The 25,417-nt window shown below is 37.5% G+C and overlaps 1 protein-coding gene across 1 annotated transcript in view; it reads left to right on the forward strand.

Moving 5' to 3' along the window:
* gmds (GDP-mannose 4,6-dehydratase) overlaps nt 1–25,417 on the forward strand; it is a 178,955-nt gene that overhangs the window by 126,867 nt on the left and 26,671 nt on the right. The window contains exons 8-9 of the mRNA XM_032572964.1: nt 5,468–5,586; nt 5,909–6,005. Coding sequence (XP_032428855.1) covers nt 5,468–5,586; nt 5,909–6,005 — 216 coding nt within the window. The remainder of the gene's footprint in view (nt 1–5,467; nt 5,587–5,908; nt 6,006–25,417) is intronic.

The raw sequence follows: 25,417 nt of genomic DNA on the forward strand, positions 1-25,417 counted from the left end.
TTTGCGCAATCTCTATAGATCTTTCAGTTCTAGGTTTTCTTTGTAGATTTGTATATAAAGTTTCAGGGTTTTTTTTAAAGTGATTGCTTGTTTCTATGAAAGGTAAGATAATAATATTGAACCTGGCACAGTCGTTTGTTGAACAGATTCGCCAAATTTAAAACTTTAAATTTTGTTTGCTTTCAGAAGTCAAGCTAACAAGAACTGAACCAAAATTCAAATTTTGAAATAATATTTATTGTGTTTTGCCAGTTTTTGACCCCTGGTATCTGAATTTCCCCCTGTGTGTATCAGAGTATAATTCAGATATGAAGGGATTTGTAACAGTTGCAGAGGCTGGGGTCTGTCTTAGCTGCAGTCGAGTGTGGGGTGTGTGATAGGGTCATCCTGTGGCCATGTGAACAGGAAGGTATGGGTTCAGTGTGAGGGGCTGAACCTCTGAGCTGTTTATCAGATAGCTAATGAAGCAGTGCAATCCTGTGAGCCCTGAGAATGTGGAGGGACAGCAGTGGGGGAAAAATGGAAAAGGGGTTGGCGTAAATTGGGAACATAAAAAATTAGGAAGGTCGGAAGCCAAAGCTCTGAGCAGACTGAGAAGAATAAAACAGTCTTCACATATTTCACTTCACTTTATTTCCCTCTACAATAAAAATACACATCGTATTATTTATTACATTTCCTGGTTAGAAATCAGCGGAGGCCATATCACTCAGCTCCTGCCGTAAACATTTTCTCTGGCTGCAGGAGAAGCGGAGCCGCGTTCCCAGCTCCCATCATCACGACCATCCAGTTTACTGCGGGCTACACATCCATCAGTGTGCTTTGCAGGAAAGGGAGAAGGAAAGAGCTTGCTTCATTACAAGTTCAAATAATCAGCCAGTCAGATGATCAAAACAGTATTACAGTATAGATGTCAGTGTTTGATGTTTTACAATTTCCAGTGATAATTAATTCTGTTCACACAGAACACAGAGAAGCTGAAACTTTTCAAAACAAAAGACAGAAATTTTCAGACCGGATTTAACATCTGTAGTGCAGCTTTTTGATGGAATTTGTGTCCCATGTGTTGATTAAGTGAATTATGCAATTCAATTCAGTTTACTTACATAATGCCAATTCACACTAAATATAATCTCGTAGCACTTATGAAGACAAATGGGTCTCATTCACATCCAGCTGCATAGAAACAAATTATATCAAACCCAAAAGGAGAGGTGTAAGATTACTTTTTTTAGAAGGAAAAACAAAGTACAAAGAGTCAGTGGCAACATTACTCTGTCAGTCAAGTTAACCAGAAAAGAGAAACAACTCTGCACAGTCACAAGTCAGGGTTACTTTCTATGGGAAATAAAAACAAAGAGACAAAGGTAAAGAACGTTGTTTCTTTGTCTCCTTTATGAACCACTGTCAGACAGGAAATGGAGGGAGAGATACAGAGAGAGGGAAGAAATGTAGGAAATGCCTCAAGGTCGGGAATCCACCTCTGGATGGAGGACTAATAGCCTCTGCATGTGGAGCTCTTGCTCTACCGCTACACTTTTCACAAATCCTGAAAGTACACGATTAATGGCTCAGTTAATGGCTCCATTCATAAACGAAACACAGCCAAACACAGAGGGACTGTGCCAGTAGTACTTTCTGTTGAACAGAAAATCAGAGTACGCATAGCTATTGGCAGAAATAGCTCTCTGGACAGCTCCATCCAGGAGCAAGACACTGACAAACACAGGATCACTGAACCAGAAAGAACTTTCAGTGAAAATGAAAAATAAAGACTCAACACAAAGTGAATAGCAGTAATAGATCGGCTTGTGTCTTCCTTCAGACAAAAGACAATTGAACACAGAACCACTGTGCCAGCTGTGCCTTCTATGCGTCTGACTGTAGTTGCACTCAGCACAATGTGAAATCTTGTTCAGGACCAAAAATATTCCATAAGGCAAACTTTCTACTAAAAACAGCAAATTTCTCAAATTGTTGTTGATCTGCTCTCTGTGTCGCATGTTTTTATTCCTGTGTGCGTTTGGTTTGATCTGGGGTGAATCACTCTCTTAATTTATGAGAATAGAGATCAGAACAAAGAATCATGTCAATAAAGTTGTTGTTTTTTCTTCAATATCAAAATTTTCCGTAATTATTAAAATTTTGTTTGACATTGACGCTGCACAGTGGCGCAGTTGGTAGCACTGTTGCCTTGCAGCAAGAAGGTCCTGGGTTCAATTCCCGGCCGGGGTCTTTCTGCATGGAGTTTGCATGTTCTCCCTGTGCATGCATGGGTTCTCTCCGGGTACTCCGGCTTCCTCCCACAGTCCAAAAACATGACTGTCAGGTTAATTGGTCTCTCTAAATTCTCCCTAGGTGTGAGTGTGTGTGTGAATGGTTGTTTGTCCTGTATGTCTCTGTGTTGCCCTGCGACAGACTGGCGACCTGTCCAGGGTGAACCCCGCCTCTCGCCCGGAACGTAGCTGGAGATAGGCACCAGCAACCCTCCCGACCCCATTAGGGACAAAGGGTGAACAGAAAATGGATGGATGGATGGATTGTTTGACGTTTTACTGAGATTAAGTTATGGAGTCTTCAGGTAATGTAATACAGGTTTACATTACCTGTAAATGTACCTACCTGTAATGTTTATGGGTTTACAAATAATGTAAACCTGTATTTGGCATAAAATCTTTGAATCAAGTTATTTTTGACTTAATCATTTCTGCGAGGTTTAAAGATTTTTGTGTCTGATTTCACATCTTAAACCAATAATCAACAGAAAAAAATAGATGTAAGATAATATTTCCTCCCCACCTTAACCAGCACAAATATTTGAAGTAGCTATAATCAGATTTGGATGCTGCTATTATTATAAAACATGCTCTAATTGGTTTGTTGCTCTGTCACTCCAACATTTTGGTTGACGTATTTGGCCTTTGTGACAGTGTGAGAGAATCTGTTTTCTTCATCAGGAGCCAAGGAGTGAGAGGTCAGAGGTCAGGCTCAGGGGAGTCATCAGTGCTGAGCGGTCAGATGACCCTAAACGATCCTCAAATAGGAAGGCTTCGCCTCCCTTAGGAAGTTCATTCCATCACCACTCTTGTGTGTTTGTGTGCGCTTGCATTCCATGTGCTTATCCTGTAACACAATTAGTATATATAGTCCTTAATGTAGTCCTTCAGTTCCGTAACATACCAACTTTCAGAAAGCCAGAAGAACTACTGTGATAGGGAAGCAGAAAAGACTGGCTGCCAGGAAGAAGAATATAAAGAGATAACCTATCAGTCCAGAACTTTACAGTTATATTTCTAAATCTGCTTTTGGATTCTACATGTATGAGGAGGAAACTGTAGCCAATTGATTCATCTGTAATTTTAACTTGCACTTAGATTTAATGTATAACTTTGAAATAACTTTATCTTGAATGGCCAAACAATGTTGGAGAAAAAGATGACTCACAGTTGCTGACTCATCCATGTTAGGTATGTTAATCACAAGAATTGATTAACAATATCTTTTTTTAATTCCTTTGAGAGGTAGATTTTGATCACAGAAATAAAATTAAGGAGTTTCTGGTGTCCAGCATTTTGATTTTTTTTTTTTTTACATTATTGAACGACATCAATAAATATGACTGCAGAGAGAAGATAGCATCTGCTAAATGCTCTGACTGAGGCCGACAGCTTCTGCTTCACATCATAAAGCATCCTGATGTGGCAACCATATGCACACATGTTCAGATTCCAATGCAAGCTACTGTTGCAAGTGGAGCACATAAACTGTCTTGATAACACTCCTCTGGGGCAGTTTTTCCAGCAAATTAGTTCTGCTTTTTTCATTTCTGTTAAAAAATTATGAGAACCTGTAACTGTTGTGCAGCAGCCCTCATTTTCATCAGTTGAGGTAAAAAATGTTCTGCAAAAGGCTAAGCTGACAGTAGAGAGTAAAGTAACCCAACCACAGCTATGTGGGAAAATAGCCCTGAGTAAAATTCTTTGCTTAAGCTAATTAATAATTGGAAAGGCACAATGAAGTGTGTATGGGTTAAGATTTGTTTTTAAGTGTACATTTAACAAATGTATTTCAACAAACTGTTGGGCAACAGGAATGGAACACAAAACAATTGTTTTTTATTACCAATTATCAGAATTACGTTTTAACGGATTTGTTTTACTTTATTACATGTGACAGTGCAAATATAAAGAAAAGTTAGAAAGTAAAAAGTATTTATCATTAAGTTAAGTAAAGTTATCCATTCATTTAATTGAAATAGCATTGAAAACTTTTAAGTATTCCAATAACTCAATTCACTTAGTGAAACACGCCATAAATGTATTTGTGATTGACAAAATATCCACTCCTACTAAAAATGTAATTTTTTTTTCATATTCTGTTTTGTTTTTTTGTTCAGTACTTATATTCATAGTGAACCACAGTTCTTTTCGTCAGGTAGCTATTATTGCTAACTTTACAGGGTTTTAGCTTCTTCTTCAGAACAGTGCTGCCTACACAAAAGAACTTGCTCTCATTCTCCCCAGTGGACAACTGCAGTACAACAAGCACATACATAATATTAAACAGAAAGTGGCAGGATATCGAACTTGTACAGTAGCTGTTCCTTTCAAAGCAAATCAGAAAACATGAACACAGAACACAAAAGTACCCAAAGACAAATTAAGATGAGAACATATTCTAACATAATCATTTTGTTTTTATTTCAATTTTGACAATAATTTATTTGATGAAGTATTAATTATTTGGTAATAACTGTTATGTATTTAATTTTGAATGAAATGGCTTCCCATAAAGAAAACTGCATCCATTATTTTCCTGATCTAGTATACCCTAGGAAGAAATAGCACATGACTTACTTTCACACCATGACTGCTGTATGAATTGAAATAAATATGCTGAATCAAACTGAATTATATTATATGCTATATTTTTTTTAAGTTAAGAAAGGTTTTAATACAGTTCACAATGCCAATTGCAATTAGGCTCACATTAAGCTAGTTTTGTGGCCATCTTTGATTTTAGTGACATCTGTCTGTCTGTCTTTGTGTCCCTTATGACTCTCTTATTGCTATCTTGAATGTCCCAGAGGTCCGCAGTTCTGCTCTGCTGGTGCCCCATATAACAGTATTTTGGGGGTAGCAACATTATCACAGTGTTTTTTAAAACAGTTGTGCAGCGCTTCTTAATGCTTGAGCTTTCAAGACCACATGTGCATTTTTGTGTGTGGCAGTAGCACACTGGGGCCTGTGGGAGTGATCTGGGAGTGATCGGTCATCTTTTCCCACAGTTTGTGTCCCATGAGTCTCCTTGGTGACGTCAGGAAAGAGGTACAAGCGAGTGCCCCGCTCAGAGGTCACAGGTTCACTTCCTGTCTGTCAGAGTAGAGCTGGGCAGTGTCCAGAGTGGAGCACCAAACTGTCTTTATTATCTTTCTGTGGTTTGACCTCCCTGTTTCTGTCTCTTTCAGGCTATGTGGCTGATGCTGCAGTCAGAGGAGCCAGACGATTTTGTAATCGCCACGGGGGAGGTTCACAGCGTGAGGGAGTTTGTGGAGAAGGCCTTTAAACATGTGGGAAAGACCATTGTGTGAGTGTTCACACACAAATACAACACAACACAGGTCACTTTTATAATGTGTAAGATCACAGCCTGAGAGAGAATAAAATCTTCACTTCAGTACCTTAAATTTGAAAATGGAAGCTTTACTTACTGCCTTTTTTTTTTTTTCCTTTTTTGTCGAGCAGTCAAAACAGAATATTTGAGTGTTCATAATGCCTGTTGCATTGGTTCCAATTTGTCTTAAAAACTTTTTTAAAAAAGAAAGAAACTGCAAAAATATCATGGAGTACAAAAAAGTATAAACAGAAAATGTGGAAAGCTTCTTTATGTGGATTTTATCATATTCCAGGTGGGAGGGGAAGGATGAAAATGAGATTGGCCGTTGCAAAGAGACCGGTGTGATACACGTGAAGGTGGACCCAAAATTCTTCCGTCCCACTGAAGTGGTAAGCCAGGTTTCTTATTGTGTGTTTAGTGTAGCGTTTTTACATGCAACTATTCAACTAAACATATTTTTCTATATATCCAAAACAAATCTGTGAAATAATTATAGTGTACTTTGCTGTCTGTGTCAGTTGTGACACAGACAACTGACACAACTGTCTGTGTCAGTTGTGTCCAACACTACTTGGAAATATTTATCAGTCTTCCACATCAGTGTGGAAGAATTTTAATCCATTCTTCCACATAAAGAGGATTATATTTTGGGATGCAGGTTTGTGTCCTTTCATGAACTCAGTTTATGTTCCTTCAAAACAATATTTTTCTGTTCACAACAAGAAATAAAAACACACATCTCTTCAAAAGTAAAAGAAAAAGTATACAGAGTTCAAATTAGTCCATTGCAAATATGGTATTAATGCACTATATGAGATTGTGAAAGGTTTTACACTTTCTCTCCCACTCCTCACCCTTCCACACCAAATAACACAGAGCCACATTCACAGTGTGATACAAAATGGTGCAATAGAGGAGAAACCAATAAAAATAAACAATCAAAACAGAATGCATAAAAAAAAGAATGAAACTTAAGTTTTTCTTAATTTTTTACACATATAAATCTTGTCATGGTCTCTTGTGTTTCTTTTTCTTAACATATTGTTAGGCAGTCAATTATGTTGATGTATCTTTCAAACTGGATTTTTTTGATAAATAAGATTTCAACACTATTTTGCTGATGACACAAGTTTTTAAATTCTCCACAGAAGGAAAGAACCCATAGGGCTCAGTTCAGACTAAATTAAATCATTCTACTGTTACTCTTCTTCCATTTATTTGCTTTGGAGAGACAACCAGGGCGAGCTTCTTCTTTGTATTTAAGTATTTCTACCTTTCTGCCCCTTAACTCTGCAGAGACACAGAAAGCTTGAGTCTCCACCCATATCACAACAAGTTCTCTAGAGGCTAGAAAAGCTGTAAACAAGAACATTAATTCTTGTACATCCATCAAAAGATTTGAAATTAAAACTTTTACTCAATGATGACCAATATGAGACCTAATAATTCCTTATTTGGAGACCTTTTGTTTTTATTATTTAACTGCACTGCATTTAAGTGTATATTTCTGGAGATGGTTTGTCTTGTAAAGTGCATTGAGATAACTTTTAGTGTGAATGGGTTACAATTTAATCAACTAAATTAAAAACTAAATTTTGCCGAAATGTCCCAGTGCCAAAACGTCTGACCTTTAACCTCATGACTACAGTCAAAGCTTTGGTAACTTTGACTGTCGTCAAGGTTTCCATTTAATTTAGTTCATTTAGATTTAATATTTACAGTCCTTCAAGTTTTTGCCTGTTTAATGATTGGACAGTTTAACAGGTCCAATCATTAAACAGGCAATGATTGGGTGCTGAAGTACGACAATGCTTTAAAAATTGTGAAATCCATATAGTTTTGTTAAATTTATCTCACATTATAGTGTATATCTCTATATATTTGACCTTACCTTGTGAGAAATAGGTTTTGTTTTGTTTTTTTTATTTTCTTTTATATTTTTATGTATCTCATTGCCGGTCATTGTGTCTGAAAACATACACTTATCAGCTATAAAGGGTGCAGCTGACAGCTTCAGGCGGCTCATTGTATGCTTTAAAGCTGCTGGGAACAAGCCAGCCCACCTCTTTAAGAGTAATGTCGGCTGTATCCTGTCAATGAATTCAGAAAGGCTGCACATATTCACTAAAGCCAACCAAAAAAACATCCCTTTAATGATGAGGTCATGTATTTGATGCGTCACCTCGCTTGGGAGCTAATCCTGATCAATCAGGAGCTGTATGTACTCTAATGACAAAGTTGTGGATGAGCAAGCTATCTTGTGCAACAGAAAGTACATCATGCATCTGTCTCAGAAGATAGGAGGTGGGTCTTACATTTAGGGGCTCTAAAGGGCTTTGCAGCTACTCCTTGCTGATGGTATTAGGTTACCCCAAAGTGTTGTGGCTCTGATTATGCATCAAACTCTTGGTTAAAAGCCAGAAGTCCCCGTCCCATGAGCTTTGGTCCTCTGAGATTAAGGTTGAGATTCAGTTGAGTGACGGCAGGGGATTAAAAAGGAGGTCCTGCTGACTGACTGCTGAGGGTATGGCAGAGCTGGTTACACACCTGTGCCTGTATTCTTTGTGCATGTCAACTCCTTCATTCAGGGTCTTAACCCTGAATCCACACTGAAAACTACACCTTCAGTTGATCGAGTCAACACTGACCTGTGGGCCAAGAAACTTTAAGGTGTTGCTTTTGTGATATGTCAGCATCCTGGCAGTATCACTTGTAATGCTGATCCTGTTGTTGTGTTTCTGAGATCTGATGGGTTACAATCGACATGTAAATATCAGGCCACCTGAACCTAATGAGAAATTGATATTTTGAAGATTCAGGGTAGATAAAAAACTGACTTTATTAAGAGAAGTTTTTTTTGCATCCTGCGTCATAGACTGACACATTTTTTTACTATACAGTTAAAGCTGTCAAGTGTTATCTAGTACTGAGATCAAATGGCTTAACAAAAACCTGCAGAAAGAAGACTATGGAGGTATCTCAGTCTGATTTAAAAAGACCTCCAAAGAATTTGAAATAATTTGTTTCACTGTATGAAAAAATTAACATAAATAACCATTCATTCCATTTGAAAGCAAAACATCTTAAAGTGTCATCATGGGTTATACAGCAGGCTCCTGTGACTGTTGATATGAAAGTGTATGTTTGTACAATTAAATAGACCATTTTTTTACATGTCTAAATCTATAAACCTTTCCTTAAAATGTGAGCTGATTTTAAATGTATTGTTTATTTAAGAACATTTTGGTAATGCAGAGTTTCTATCACCCAAGTAGCTCAAAGGTTAAAGCTTGTAGTAACGACAAGGTTACAACGGTTCAGTTACAGTGGGTAGACCCTCATTGTCTCCTTATTTCTAAAAGAGACCAAAGAGAGTTTAACCTTTGAACTCTCAAACAGGAAATGGCTGACACTGTGCTCATACCTCGCCATTGTGGATCACCTTGAGTGGAAATACCTGTCATCGAGTGGGTGCCGTGTGTTTCCTGAGCTTCCAGCTGACTCATACACATCCAGTGTCATGCTTGCTGTTTAGATCTCTGAAGATTTGGATGTGTTTCCATTTGGGGGCTTCGTGCAAAAAAGTTTGCGTGGCATAGTTGCATTGTCACCTCAGGCTGCATGTTAAAATATGTGTAATTCATCATTATCCCTGTTAGTGTTTGTCCTTTGCAAACCTGGGGACAGAAAGAGTCAAGCGCTAATGGTTGTAAGTGGGCGAAATGCACATGTGTGTTCCTTTCTCCATTCTTGTGTGTTTCTGCTCTGTCAGGGAGGTTAAATCAGGTTTGTCTTTCACCGTGGAAGTGGTTACATGAGACGATGTATAAAAGTTAAATCTGGAAAACATGTAACTACCCACACTTTCTGGAGACGCGAAAGTGAAAGATATGTGATGTGAGCCGTCAGACTTGTTTTTAATTTTTCAAACTGCTCCAACTGTCAAAGCATGGAGGAACCATCTTTTGTTCCAGACACACTGCAGGGATTTTACCTGCACTGCGGTTTGGCTCGGGTAAGCAGCCTCAGGGGTGCCACTCTGACCTGTGCTGAACTGGTTACAATTGGTTTCAGTTGCCTAATGATGTCCAGAATCATGCAATGTTTTTTTATTTTTAGGTTTTACTGTTACTTTTGGACCTTTTTTTTTTTTAAGATTTACATGGTGAAAAAAACACCATCTCTTTTTATGTAATTCTAAGTTACCTAATGCACAAGATCTAGAACAGAAGATGCATAGAAAAACAATTCATAAGAAAATTGCATAGGTTTAAACCAGTTCTTGATTTTTAACAAAACTGTCTTATGCATGCATGTGGCAATCTAGCTCCCAACAAGTAGAATGCTTTGAGTAATATTTTTGACACAGGAAGTCAACTAAAGAATATGCCTGGCATTCAAGTGACAATAGAAATCAACGTCAGTGGAAAACTTGCAAAAATATCTCAAGTTGTCAAGTCAGAAGCACAAAAACTGGATTACTAAGACAGTTTTAAGGGGATTTCAGGTAAAACGTTATATAAATGGTCAGATGAAAACAGAAGCCAAGCAAAGCCTTATGTTTAATTAAGCTCTAATTACTGCTGTAAACCCAATTTTAGATCATCTCGTTCTGTGCTTTAGAGAGCACGGCTGTTTCACTTAGGCAGTGCCTGCATGCTGACTCTTGTGTGCGCCTGTGCTAATACAGGTTAGCTGTCATATCTCATAGTTCATTTGTCACTGCCGGGCATAAACTGCTGTGGGCTGAGTGAGAACTCCGTGGTTCCTGTCCAACCTCTCACACCAAGCAGGACTACTGGTGATAAATGGGAAGCTGTCTGTCAATCTGTCTTTAAGCCTCCTTGTCTTGTCAGTGTGTGCAGTTTTCCAAAGCCATTTCTGCAACTGAGTCGGGTGCACTTCTATCTCTGTCTGAAAGAAAGTAACACAAGAATAAACTGAGCATCTGTTAACAGTTACTAGTTTTAGAAAAGGCAGAGTTGTGCAATCCATTTGTATCTGGCATCTACTGATAAATAATATATCGGAGGACACAACATGTTAGGACTGTTATATTTGTTATCAGAACTTTCTGGGTTTCAAAGCATAAAGACCAAATGGTTACACCCCTGGAAGTGACATTCCCCAAGCAAACACTAGCTCTAATTCAGTATGGCTGCCATGAATATTAAATATTGTAAAAGTTGCAAAAATAAACCGTGTACCTGCAACTTGTATTACTTGTATTTGATTGAAAGTGTTGGAACACATCACTGTTTTAACATGTTTTGTTTTAGTATACATTTAATGTTTGAATGCATAACGTGGAGAGAAAAGTAATGGCATAGGCTTGTTTTAGTAATATCAATCAATGTTGTTTTAGCATTTTGAGCATTGGTCGCTCCCAGATCCAAGTTCTGATCTTGAAGATTAATCAAGCAAAGCATACAATCATACTATAAACTACAGCTACAGCCATAGTAGACAAAATGTTTTATATTTTTATATTATTTTAACACTAAAATAAATGTATTTTGGATTCATGTCCTTTATTTAAGGATTGCTCAAAATCATGATTGTATTAGATACAGTCAAGCTTCTTTAAAACTTTACTGAAACCATTGACTGTTTATTACATTCTCATTAAAATATAGTACCATGATATGGCCAAGGACAAGACTATTTTGGAGGCTTTTCTGCATTTTACGGGTGAACCACTTCAGTCATGTCCCACAGCCAGCTGAGCTTTCATGGCCACACTTTTTTTTTCTGTAGCAAATCTCTCATTGTGTGCCTTTCATTTATTGCAAGAATATGACCCCACTAAGCTAACTGGCAGCATGTGATTGTTGTGGTTAGTGACAGCCAAAGCTAATGCAAGTTTAATTCAGTTTAGTTTATTTTTATAACATTCACAAAATCATTGTGTGGAGGCTCTTTGCAAAAAAAAAAAAAAAATGGAAATTTGGTGCAATCATAAATACTATTTATCAAACAGTGCATCAAGTTCAGTTCATTATTCAAATTAATTTAACAAGATTATGGTCAAAGGAAACCCAGCAGATTGCATCAAGTCACTAACTTGCATCAAGGACAACCATGGAGAAACAGAAGACAATCTCTTGTGTCATTGACTTAACAGTAATCCTTTTCACTGAGCATGCATGTAAATGGTAAATGGACTGAACTTATATAACGCTTTTCCAGTCATTTTTGACCACTCAAAGCACTTTACACTAGAGTCACATTCACCCAGTCGCACTCACAAACACGCATGCATTTATAACACCGATACGCAGATCGGTAGGCAATTTGGGGGTAAGTGCCTTGCCCAGAGGCACATCAACATGTGGCAGGAGGAAGCTGGAATCGAACCTACAACCTTCCGATCGCAAGACGACCACTCTACCAAAGAGCCACAGTCGCCCACTGAGCATGCATGTAGCAGGTTTGGAAAAGAAAACTGTCCTATAACAGGAAGAAACCTCCAGTAGAACCTGGCTGAGTACAAGTGGTCATCTTCCACAACCGACTGGGGGGTTAAGAAGACAGAGCAGATACATATGAGCTGTTGTAATACTTTTTAAGTAAAAAAAAAAAAAGCAAAAAGTTAATAGCTTAGAGAGGAAGAATATTTGGTAGTTTGCAGCATTATCACAGCTGTTACTCTCCTTTCTTCCAAAAGGAAGTCACCACAGCCAAACAGAACATCAAACCAGATGTAGCTTCTATGCAAAGGAAAAACATCTTAGAGAAACATAAAGTTAACTGATGAAATAAAAGCAGACAATACAAATTGGAGAGCAGTAGAAGAAGAACGTTTACAAAAGAGATCAGTTTTTCCTCCAGCAGCCTACGCCCATAGCAGCATTACTAGAGAGAAACTGTAGCTCAGAATAACCTAACTCCTTGAGACAGGCAGACAGGAGAACTGTCTTTCTGGACAGTTCCCTGTCTAACGCCACACACAAATAACACTATTAACAAGAACATCAATTTATGAGGGGCTAGAGATTAAAGATCCACTCCATCAAATAAAACACTCCTCTGTAGATATCTACTTCTTGGTTATTATCAAAAGGGCACAAGAAAAGCCATTGCTTTATATTTGGTACATTAGGTCAATGTAATTTTTAGATTAATCAATGCATTGTGCTGATAAGTGATACAAGTATGCAGATTTCTTTTTCTCAAATGCATTGTTACAGCTTCTTTTGTTCCCTTTTTGTGCTCTTGTATGGCAAAACCAATAAATCCACTGTGCTGTTGGTTAAAAAGCCATGTACTGCACCCCATCCCAACTGTTTCACACCTATTTGTCAACTTGTTTCACAGCCAGCTCAGTTATAATAAGGCCAAGTTGATTTAAGGCTGAGGGGGTGGGACTACTCTACCAATCCCTTCAGGTCTGGTGAGAGACTCGAAAATCACTCCTTTAACATTTTTAACTTTTTTCATCACTGGGATCAGTCCTCTCCAAAACTCTGTTTCTAACTCTGTTGCAAAGAAGCACTTTCAAAGAATTTAACTGTTACAGCTATGATTCCCTGTGGGGATTTTCTTAGACAGGTAAACATTAGTGCTTGATGTTCCACCGACATAATGTTTGGACATCTGCCGACATTCTGCCTCATTTTTTTGTCTCTTCACACCTGAAGTGGTTTCCTTAATCTTTTCAGGATCAAATTTAGTTTAGCAAATTTTTTCACAGCTTTTTATTCAGTCTAAATTCCATCTGAAGGATGAGATAATCATCCTTTAGGCTGTCTTTCAGTCATTGCCAAGGATGTCTGACATCTGAAATCTAAGTGACTGTTTGATTGGTGCCCTTGCTGAGTTTCAGTGGATTTTCTCAATGGTTCTAAAGCAGAGATGACAGCTGTGTGGCTCTTGGGCCATCCGAGGCCCCTAGCCTGATTTTTCTTCTTCTTTTTTTTGTGATCTCCATCTGCAATTCAGTAATGGTACAAATCTGGCCCACTACTCCTGGTGGTTAATGGAAAATGATATGTAGAGTACAAAGTATTCAAAAGTTAGTGCTTTAAATTTGCTTCTGTCCAGTAACTTTTTGTCAAAGACAGAATTTTGTATTTACAAATCGGCTTTTGGTTAATTTACTTGTCAAACCTTCTCCAAAACCGTGTACTGTATAGCTATCTATTATTAAGGCAAACATGCAAAATCAAAAAATATATATCTAAATCCATTTAAAAAACATTTCATTCTTTTTTCTTCTGAGTACTTTATTTGTTTAATCTAAATTTTGCTTTATCCGGTTATTGTAGACAAAGTAAAAATAAAATAGCAGCATAACGTTTGTTGATTTAGTATTTATTTTATTATTTCTGTGGCTTGTGGGTACTTTTGACTTGAATATTTTTGGCGCCAGTGACAAAGAGTTTGGACACCGATGATTAAGCAAATTACCAGTTAGTATAATTGACTTTTACACCTCTGTTTTTTTCCAACGTCTTTCACATGAAGTGCCTAAATAGGTTCTGGTCCCCCGGTCTGTGAGAGTCATCTGATATCCAGAAGAAGTGTGTCAGAAACTAAATTACCCTTAATCTCTTAATGATTGATTTGAGAGGCAAGTAGCAGACACGACAGAAGACAAAAGCTGTTTACTGCAAGTTATTACTGGCGAAGTTGGTTCTACTACAATGTACATAATTAAAGGGTGTGCTTACATTTTCACACACTAATTTTTTGTTAAAGGTCACGTGTTGCAGTTGTAGTTCAGCTGAGTTTGCAATTGCTTGATTCCATTATTACCTAAAATCTTGAAACCATAGTATGGAGCTGTTTTCCTATATCTACACCTGATCTGTGGCATTTTACAGTAAAAGCGTGCTCTGTTTATGACATCTTTCAGCCTGGTGCTCAGTAGCAGTTCATTTCAGTTCACTGTGGCGTCTATCGTTAAGATCTAGATGTCATCTTAGTATATTGACAGATTGGGGAGATTTTCATCTTGGCAGCTGGGTGTGTTAGGTAGTAGCACCTGTTCTTGACTTGCAATGTTAAGTTGTTTATTGTATAATATTCTTTAGCATGTTGCTATTGATCAGATTTGTTTTGAAAATTTAATGATAAGAAATTCATATCTTAAGAATTTTAAGCACAATATTCAATTAGAACCTCCCAACAAAGATAATTAGGTTTTTATATTTAGGAACAAAGCACAGCAGCTTAACTCATTAGAATAAAGAGAGGTGCAGTTAGTCGTTTTCTTTTAAGTCAGTTAAGCCTCTCTCTATAAAACCAAATTACAACAGGATTGCATGATCACATCGGAATGCCAATTTGCAGTGGCATGAGTGGGAGGCTTTTTTTTTTTTTTATCTCCGTGAGATGTTTTGACTGATGGGAGGGAATTATAACCACAATTCCCATGTATTAAACATAAATCAGCCTTTCATAGAGTCACGTACCGGCATTCCCTGCAGTGCTGTCAATACATGACGGATTATCCTTTTGTTTTAAACAAGTTTGCAAACAAGTTTGTGCTTGTTCAGTGACAAACAAGTGCAAATGAAAGGAGTGCTGCATACCATTGATGCAACATCTTTTAGTTTGTGTGACTGAGCGAGACACCTAAAAGGTTACAGTTTCTAATTGCAGGTCAAGATTTATGTGTTTACATGCAAAAGAAAGCCTTTCATGAAAGTAATTCTTGTTGTGTTTGCTGTGGCCCTGTACAACTTTCTGTAGCAACATCTGATGCATTGTAGCTGCTTAGTGGTGCATTGATCATTGTTTACTGGCTCTAGGGGTAATGCCCTTGAGCACTAATCGCATTGCTTTTAAAAAATAAACACAGTCCAAAGCTGTAAATTCAGATTTTTTATAACGATAAGATGACTTCAATTGAGACGTACTGGAAAACATGAGAAAATTAACTTCTTCCTTCTGACCTAACACGTAACACGTGGCAAAATGCATAACAATTTGCCAGAGCAGTTTTTCTACCTTCCTCTTCCAAAACCCAGGGAGCAGTTATGGATAAAAAGCTCCTAAAAATAACATTGCTGACATACCGCCCCTCTGCACCTGTCAACTGCCTGGCCAGGTCCGCATGTGCGAAACTCGCAAACCTAAGCTTCCTTCTTGCCCCAGATGGCTGTCATACCTGCAGTGAGATGAGCTTAACGAATTCAGCAGAGCCTCTCCTGCTTGCATATTCTCTCTCGTCATCAGTCATGTCGTCACATGATGAGAAGCTCAGACAATGGTTCCAGTGATCCAGTGAAATAAAAAACGCTAAGTGTTGTAACTTTTTATGACAGTTGGCAGCATAGCTGACCCACCTGTTGAGGTAATCAGTGAAACAAAGGCATACCTGACTGATGTAGTTTCTAAATAATGTTTGGCACTGTCAGGCGTAGCTCAGCCTAAAGGACAATTGCACTCTTGTATGCTATGACACAGTCAGATATCAACATTCATCTTGAATGCATTCCTTATGGCTTTCAAATGAAGTGTTTTGATCTGCCTTTTTTCCTTTTGGTGTGAATTCTTTTGACTTTCTTTCTTTAAAGGAGAAACTTTAATTTGTTTCTCCTTTAATTAGGATTTTGTTAGCAAGAAAAACTAGATGTGTTGTCAATAGACCTAATTAAACAGTCAACTCTAATACATCCCGTAAAACTCATCATAATCGTAAATAGTGCTAAGAGATGTTTGGACGAAATGATAAAAAAAAAACTCATCAGCTGTTGTCTGCAGCCAACTAATAAGCTTGTTGTATAGGAATACCCTAGTTCCACATAGGGCTGGGGCATATGAGGAAAATCTAATATTCTGATATAGTTTTGCTATATCACGATATACAATATATATCACGATATTCTTAAATGAGCTATAATGTTATTTTAAACTATACGCCTTGCAGCATGATGTCATCCACACAAGTTCCAGCTCCCATTTCCCTGCTAGATTTAAATGTAAGCTCATATAAAAAGGGATTCAGTTTTTTGCTATGAACTATCTACACTATGACTAGATAACAAGGTGAAAAATAAGTTTTAACTAAGACAAAAATAGCGAGGGAGAGAGAAGTAGGTAGATGGTGGTTGACTTTGACAAACTTAACATATAGATGTGTTGTGGAAGAAGGTGTGTTTTGGTTCAGCATAAAAATAAAAAGGCGACCTACACACAAACTGACAGAGCATCAGTAAAGCAGGTGTTTAAATTATCTAATCAACCACCGCTGTGTTAGGTGCCTAATGGCGGCTAATCTACCACAGTGATCACTTGTTAATAAAAGCAAAATACACATCAAGTCTAAAAGCATAAAACTGTAATTAACTGAATGTTGTTTTCTATGTGGGGGAAATGTTTGAGTGTTTTGGTTCTGAATCCTAATACATAAAGTTGCATTGTTGTCAGTTGCTATGGGAACGAGTCTGCATGTATTGTAAAGCCGACAGAGAACATAAAAAAGAATGAGTGGTTTTGAGTTATTTTTCCCATTGCACAGCACTAAATGAATCATACCTACAGTACAGACCAAAAGTTTGGACACACAGTTGTGTCCAAACTTTTGGTCTGTACTGTACATCTCCAGGTTTCACTTTGACGAAATAGTTCTACTGCGGCAGCATGGCTATGAACGGCATGTAAAAGAACAGTCTGCTTAGGCTGTGAAATACAACCTTTTGTCACAATAGTTGTATAACATGTTTCGCAAATTACCTAATTTTGTTCAACATCCTCCATATAAAATCCAAACCACTGCCAAATTACTGATTCAGCGCTGTTTCTCTTCGGAACTAAATGACTTCATCTAATTCCTCTTTAGTTACCATCTCATTCACCCGCACGCCTCAAACTCTCACTGTCACCATGTTTGTTTTCTCCGCGCAGCGTGATTGGTAGAAATTTTTCAGGTTTTGAGGGGGGAGGCACTAGTGATGTATTCACAGTCACAGTGAATTTGACGGCGAAAGTTTATTATTTGAATGACTATTTATACTCGATGGTTGCGATATAGCCATTTTAACTATCGTGAATTGAAAATATCGCGTATACTCGATACATCGCCCAGCCCTAGTTCCACATTAACCTGCATGCCAGAACATCTAGGCTCTGTGCTCAGTAATTCAAAAGTCATCTTTCAGTCAATTCAACCATTTGCTATTTTGTACCGCCATTTTAAGCAAATAGATTGCCATTTTGTCTGCACCAACTTCCATTTTGTACGCACATACTTAACGATTGTATTATTAATGTATTTATCTTGATGGTTTTAATTATGGAGATAAATAATCACAAAAAAGTTACAATCCCACATATAATTAATGCAACTATATTATTTTAAGGAGATTTATTAAAATAATACACTGATTAAATCAGAATGACTGAGTGTGACTTTATTTCAAATTGTTTCTGTGAACTACATAAGCTCGGTCACCTAAACTTAAAACTAGCTTTTATTAGCTTAGGCATGATAATTTGTTTTAACTTTTATTTTCTTTTTCTTCTTTATAAATAAATAAATAAATAATATGCAATGCATGAGTTTGAATAGGCCTAAATATCATACACCATACGTACATACATTTTCTGTTTTTGAAACCTTGAATGTTTCTCAATTTTTGGTTTAAACCAGGAAAATAAGATTAAGTGTTTTGTTTTGTTTTTATAAGTTTAACATGCCTTACTCCGTTTAAGCAGCCTACACTTATGAACGTTTTCAAGAACACATAGACATAGATTTATCAAGCTTTAATGTTTTATGTCACTTATTACTAAAATTATTTATATTTGCAAAGTGACAAGAGTAAAAGAAGATTTTTTAAAAACATTTGTGAATATCTAGATGATGTTGTGGCTTTATAAGCTTCTGATTCTGTTCAAGTCTTTTGAAATTGTCATTACAAACAGGCTAGAACAATTGACTGAAGTACAAATTGCAGCAGACTGTTAAAGCGTCCCAGCATTCAGTGCAGTACCTTGGGTAGTAGCAGAAGCAAGGCACGCTGTGCTAAGGCCTGAATGAAAAAAACTAGTGGGTTTTGAATTTCATTTTATTCCATGCAGGCGGTCTAGACCTCATAAATCCCCTCCCAGGGTCCTTGTAGTGCAGTCTCTAGCACACAAAATGAGCAGTCTAATTTTTACATATGATCAAAATGTTATGAGCTTTTTGAAGCAGGTTTTTTGTGCTATTTTTTATGCAACCCCATCTTCACGTAAATCGTAGCTTTTAAATTCTGATGCAATTAGGGAACCTGGGTTGAGACAGCCCATTCAGACGTAATAAGAAACCCTAATATTCTAGAAACCACATTGTCAGAGCCCTCTATGTTGGACAGTATTCATCCTAACAATGGGAAAAACAGGTCTGCCCTGCTATACATGCGTGCTAATAATATTATGGGTCCTGGCAGGCAGTAACTCATACACTGTCCCTGAGCACCAGAGATTCTAAAACTTGGTCTGCTGTTTTTGCCTAATATCTGTTACTCAATGAAGCCTGAAATATGGAGGCTATTTCAGTTTCCCAGTATTAGGTCGAAATTCTGCATGGGTATCCAGTTCAGAGCTTAGTCTGAAGAGACTCCTAAACCAATGGGACTGTTTGACTGCCTGTATCTTAGCTGAAACTTGCCTGCTTTGTGTTTTGCATTTGAAGAAACTAGTTATAATATTACAAATATTTCTATACCAGTCTCAAGAAAAAAAAGAATGCATATCTCCAAAGCGAATAATTAAAAGTTGTGTTCTAGCTCATAGCAAACCATATTTTTGACAAAGACAAAAGTAATTTATTCAAGTGTTGCTTGAAATAAGTTACAATTAATTCTATATTATTTTGCTCATTCATTCTAGGTTTCTGTAGAGCTAAAAATCAAATACAAGTGCAAAAGTGCCAGGTTAAATTGTAAACCGATTTTACTAAATTACAATTACAATTAATTACAATTATTAATTACAATTAGTCAATTACAATTCATTTTTAAAAAAGAAATAAATCTTTCCACATGTTGTGACTCCTCTTGCCCAGGCTGGATACAAGGCTTTTGTAACCAGAGTTAGTCCAAAAAAATGCATCTACAAGCTGCAGATTGTCACATACCTATAATGTCAACCAGCCAATGCCAATAGATCTGGCTTTGGCCTCAAGTCAGGAAATTCAGTTTGAATCAGGGAAATTATAAAATTCAGAAAATGTATAACATTTTTTACTTTACATTCTATGAATTTGGTCAAATGACTTTCATTTTTTTCCTACTTTTCACAGCCAAAAATAAAAATGTCCTACCCCAGCAGATTTGATTACTTGGAAGACATATAATCAGGAAAAACAAAATATGGATCTCATAAGGTCCTAGCTGATGGCTTTGGGTCATTTTTCCCCTTGATTAATTTGTACTCTTGTTTTATAGCTTGTCAACAATTTGTTTCAGTGACTTGCAGCTATGGTAGTGATACGTTACTTATTTTTACTCGCTGTCAATTTGCACCTGCAAACAAGCAGCTTAATGATGCATTGGGCTGCACTCTTCTATAATGAGTAGACCAGAAGCTTTCCATTTAAAGGGACTATTTTCTTACCAAGCTGTCACAAAATCCATCAGTCAGAGTCAGTAACCTGCCAAGATTATGACCCGCTAAATATGTTTAACTGGAATCATAGATCGTATTTCACTGAGGTTGTGTGCTGAAGCGTTCACCTTCATTTGTCAGTTATCATTCACTTAAATATGGTCTTTGACGTTCTGACCCTGTCTGGGCGGCAGGGGTGGAGAGGAATGAGCAGCTATTATTATCCAGCTTTACGTCCCTGGCAGTGCAGTGGTGTCAGTCAGAGGCTGTGGCGGAAGCCAGGGGGCCGGTTAAGACTGCTGGCTCTCTGAGGTGCTTCATCTCAGGACTGAGGCAGCAAGACCTCTAACTGAACCGCAGCCATTTGGATGGAGAAGTGCTGAGGCAGCAAGCTCGAGCTGTTTCACTGGGTGGAGTTCCTAAGCTGCACTACAGGTCTTAAAACAAGAGGTTGCTGTCGGCTGCCAGCCACTTTCTGACTTTATTATCATGTAGACCTTGTCCCTGCGCTCAGATTCACACATCATCGTCATTTATTCTGTTTTTCTCCACACTTGTTGCTTTGCTACAGTGGTTAGTTCCAACATCTGGAATCAATTTGTTCGAATTATGTGCCAGAAATTAGTCTGTGTTTTAAAAGAAGCACATGTCTGTGTTTCACCTTGTCATATTGGGTGTTGCGGAAAAAGATGGAGCTCTAGGATTCCTCAGATTCCTCTCAGTGGAAGCCAGCGATAAGGAGAATTAGAAGCGAGACCTTAGAGTTCTGACAACAGCTTGCCTCGGTGATGGATGGAGGTGAATGTTTGAACACCAGACAGACACAGAGAAGCAAATGTCTTTTATGAGCAGCGTGATTTATCCACTGAACAAGCATTATCGAGCCCCACCGCTGGAATTTATGGGACTTGAAACACAAAACCGGCTAAGAGCGTTGAGTTTGGATGTTTGACAGAGGCCTGCAGGACTTTCACTGTAACAAAATATTAAATACAAGCATTATTTGAAATGGTTTTCGTAAACCCAAGAGTTGTGGGGGGTTGTTTTTGGGGTGTTTTTTCCAAGATGATTCACTGTAATGAATCTAGTTGTCTGGAAATATCGCTGACAGCCAGAGTTACTGTGGGCTGGAAGGAAAATGATGGAGAACAATAAAAGACATCCTAGTAGCAGTTTCACATTTTTATGCATGCTTTTTCAGTTTTCATACAGTTTGAGCTGTTCAGCCATATTCTCTTCTTATTAACGTATCAAAATATGAGACAGCTTATTGTAATCAATTCCTCATGTTAGTTTTATATTTTTATTTTTCATATTCCAGTTTTTGTTTCATGACCGTCCCAGGCAGCTTTTAATCATCTTTGTGACATTATTATATAATAATTACAAGGTGTCTGTCTAAGGGACCTTGAATTTCGTGACTTATGACATGGAATTTTGAATACTCTTTATTATCACTTTTACAACATATTACCATGAACTATGAGATCACGTTTTGTTGTGCTTTTTGTTGACCAGTGCATGTCTTTGAGAATTTGATGCAATTTATTTATTTATTTATTTTTTTTAAATAATCAAATCCAACCGGGACGAGGGGGCAAGGATTTGATACGGTTTGCTATTGTAGCACTACTTTTAATACGTAAACATACTTATGATTGGATTTCCCCAAAAAATTCTTTCCAAATGCATAATTCAAAATGTGTAAGTTAAGTTATTTGTTTGTAATGGCTTTTGTAGGAAAATATCTTTCTATTCAGTTTGTGAATTTGTCGATTGGCAAGTTAGGGAAACCATACATTTGTTAAATCTACTGAATAAATGCTTCTGTAAGTATTCAGGTTATTTACCATTAAATTGAACGGGTCACTAAGACTGATTATGTCCAGCTTCATAATCAAGGATTTACTGAAACAAGATTGATTGTCAAATATTTTGGAATGCTAATTGGAGTTTTAATCAGCTTTTGGACATTTTGTTCGTCATCTCAGCACTCAAATTTCCATATGGCCGCTAATCTGATGATCTCAGAAACATATCAAAGCTTCCTGTCTGATTATGTGGGGCAGTGTCATGAGACCATTATGCATTTTCCTCCCTCTCTACTCATTATGTAGCACTTGTTTGCTCTGCGCATGTACATAAAAGTGCTGATGTACTGTGCTAAAATAAAACTCAACCACACAATCTGGTTCAGGGTAAACATACAGGGATTCTGTGTGGAAGTGCATTTCATGATTGCCTGCCAGTTTTATTGATATTAAACTCTAAGCCTCATGTTGTATTCACCGTCAAGCTGTAATTGAAACAGATTACATCCTGATAAACCACAACAGGATCAAAAGCAGGTCTGCTTTGAGGACACCTTTCTTCCTCAACTCACCAACCTGCACATGTTAATACTGAGATCGATGTTCTACCATATAAGCTGTGATTTGAGAGGCTCTCTTGCCTTCGGGAACATGCTTATCATGATTTTCCACATCCTTGAAATAAGTCAAATCTAAAGTAAAATAATGCTATGGTGCATTTCTGTGCTTGCATGCTCTTTGTCAGCTTGGACACATGCATGTGGTAGATCAACTTAATAGGAATTTGACCCTTTTTAATGACTTAAGCACAGACCTTTAAAAATGATTTACCCTCTGAATCCACATACTTTTCAACAAGAGTCTTTTTGGAAGTACTTGTTTATTTGAATTTGTATTGGCCTTAATGGTCACATGTGGACACTCATTGTTCTTTCTTTAACAGCTAAGATCCAAGTCATTTTTGTCCGTCCAAGCTGTGGAAATGCTCCAATATTCAGCAGTCAGCCAAGGGTTTTAGCCCTTCCAGTTAGAACAATTCAAGTTACATGTTTTGCAAAATGGAGCTACAGCATGTCTTAGTTTTTCTTTTTTTGTTGTTGTTGTTGTCTTATTTATTCATTTATTTAGAATTTTGGTGCTTTAATGAAGGCTTTAACTAGATGTCATTTCCAATGGAAAATTGTTTAGCTTATTTCTGGCAATCAACCTTTTACTGTCATTAGGTATACCAAACTTTTAAGCCGTTATGGTTTCAAAAACAACAACAAAAAAAATTCATACAATCCCATCAGTTTGAAGTCCTCTTAATGATATTCTAGAGAAAGTACCAAAATGACTTGAGTTTTTTCAGCTGTAAAGTAATGTAACATTTCCCTTCCCCCTCCAGTTGCTGCACATTGCTGGGTGAATTGGCTGAAAGAAAGCTGCTAGGCTTTCTCTCTGTTTCAGCTCTGTTACTGAGAATTAGGGATGGTATGCCCTCCTACTTAATGGCTGCACCTAAAACATGTGGAAATAGGTTTATACAATGGTGTCAGATCAGCTTAACCAAAATATATCAAATTAGTTTAATTTAGGTTTTCTGTTCAGTTTCTTTTTTATGCCATTCAAAGTATCTCAGAGTAAAGATAAATCCTTCTTAACTTACAGCTTTGCTAAATAGTGTAAGCCATCTCCTCTCCGTATAAGCTGTAATCAACATGCCATGTGTAGCCTCTTGTTGAGCTGAATAGAAGGGTCTCCTTCTATTATTGTTTCAGAAATATCTATTTATTCCAGATCTAACTATTTACTGTTTTCATTTTGTAATTATCTACCATAGTACCAAAGATATGACATGGTTTATTGCTAATTTGCAGACCATTTAATAAATAGTAAAACTATATTTATTACATGTTTAATTTTATTTTTTTATTCTCATTAACACAAGCTGTAGATAAACATATTTAGACTTTATTATCAAATATATATTTTGGAAGGGTAACCATTGTTATCTTGCAGCATGAAGGGTCCTGGGTTTGAATCCCATCCTGCTGTCTTTTTGCAGGTCTGGACCCCCCACGCATTTGTGGGTTTGCTCCGAATCCACAAGCTTCCTCCCACAGTTTAAAAATATCTATGTCGGGTTTAATGGTCACTCAAAATTCCCCTCAAAGGGAGTGTGTGCATTTTTTTTCTTGTACTGTGAAACTCTGTGATGCCCTACAATCTGCCCAGGGTGTTTGCCGCCTCTTCCCTAATGACAACTGGAGATAGACACCGATTTCCATATCAGGCCATATGTGCAAAGCCCCAATTTTTCAATTTTCCTTGACCTAAATATAAACATGTATGTCGTGTACAGTAAAATATGATAAAGAAAACTGTTAACATATGCACAAAAATGATCTTTCCGGGAATTAATCACAAGCGAATTGATACACATGACATTCACTTCTTTGTCTTAGTTTCTGCTTCTCCTTTTTTTGTTCAGTAATATTCAGTGAAAGGTTTTCTGTGCAGGAAGTTGGTAACTCGACCCTCTGCTCAATAATATTTGACAGAAACACATCAGAACAGTAACGGAGATAATCCATCAGTGTTTTAAGCATGTTTTTAACCATGTCCACATCTTTGTGCGAGTGATCCCAGAGATCAGAGACCTGTCTATCAAGAGGACACTAAAGAGGGTGTGTGGGCAAGGAAAAAGGAGGAGAACGTGTGGGAGAGGAGATGGAGGGTTTCCGATGGACACCACTCCCTTGCCACGTGTGAACTGATGTGAATTTAGGTGACAGGAGCCTGTAACCCCTGGGAAAGAGTCTACATGGGGGGAAAAGGGTGAGGAGAGCTGAAAAATGGGATTGACCCTTAACCCCCGGAGTTGGTAATGTGATCCTGGTATCTCTATAGTGGAGCCGAGAGATGGGAAGGAGGTCAGCAGGGGAAAGGGAAGCAGCAAAGCCACACTGCTGATTAGAATTTCCTGTGGTCAGCCGCAGAGCTGCAACTTTAAATTACACAAAAGATGAAGGTACACAAAGACTGAAACACTCGAGAAAACCTTTTGGCAAGATTCTAGGCACTGCAATAAATCTCAAAGCATTTCTGTTGTTTCTTTTGAGCTTCAAACATGCGCCTCTACAAATGGGCCAAATATTGTGCAATCTGAGGAATCTTGCAAATATAAAATCCCCTTCTAATTAAGTCAGAGAGAAAGAACTCTTGAACTCATCCAATAATATTAAGTGTTCAAAAATATAAATAATACCTGACATTCAGGAATCAGATGAGTAAAAGAATGTTGTATGTTATGTTTCCCTCAATACTGACCTTTACTGTTTTATCTCGATAATTTTAAGAAAGTATTAAAATGAGCAGAGGCTTATCTGCAGAGAACTTTCATCCTAAAGAGGAGCTGAGCGTCACTGATAACAGTGGCCGAAAGCATGCAAAACAGGCTGCGATTCCTG

Source organism: Xiphophorus hellerii, chromosome 9 (assembly GCF_003331165.1).
Source record: "Xiphophorus hellerii strain 12219 chromosome 9, Xiphophorus_hellerii-4.1, whole genome shotgun sequence".
NCBI lineage: Eukaryota > Metazoa > Chordata > Actinopteri > Cyprinodontiformes > Poeciliidae > Xiphophorus > Xiphophorus hellerii.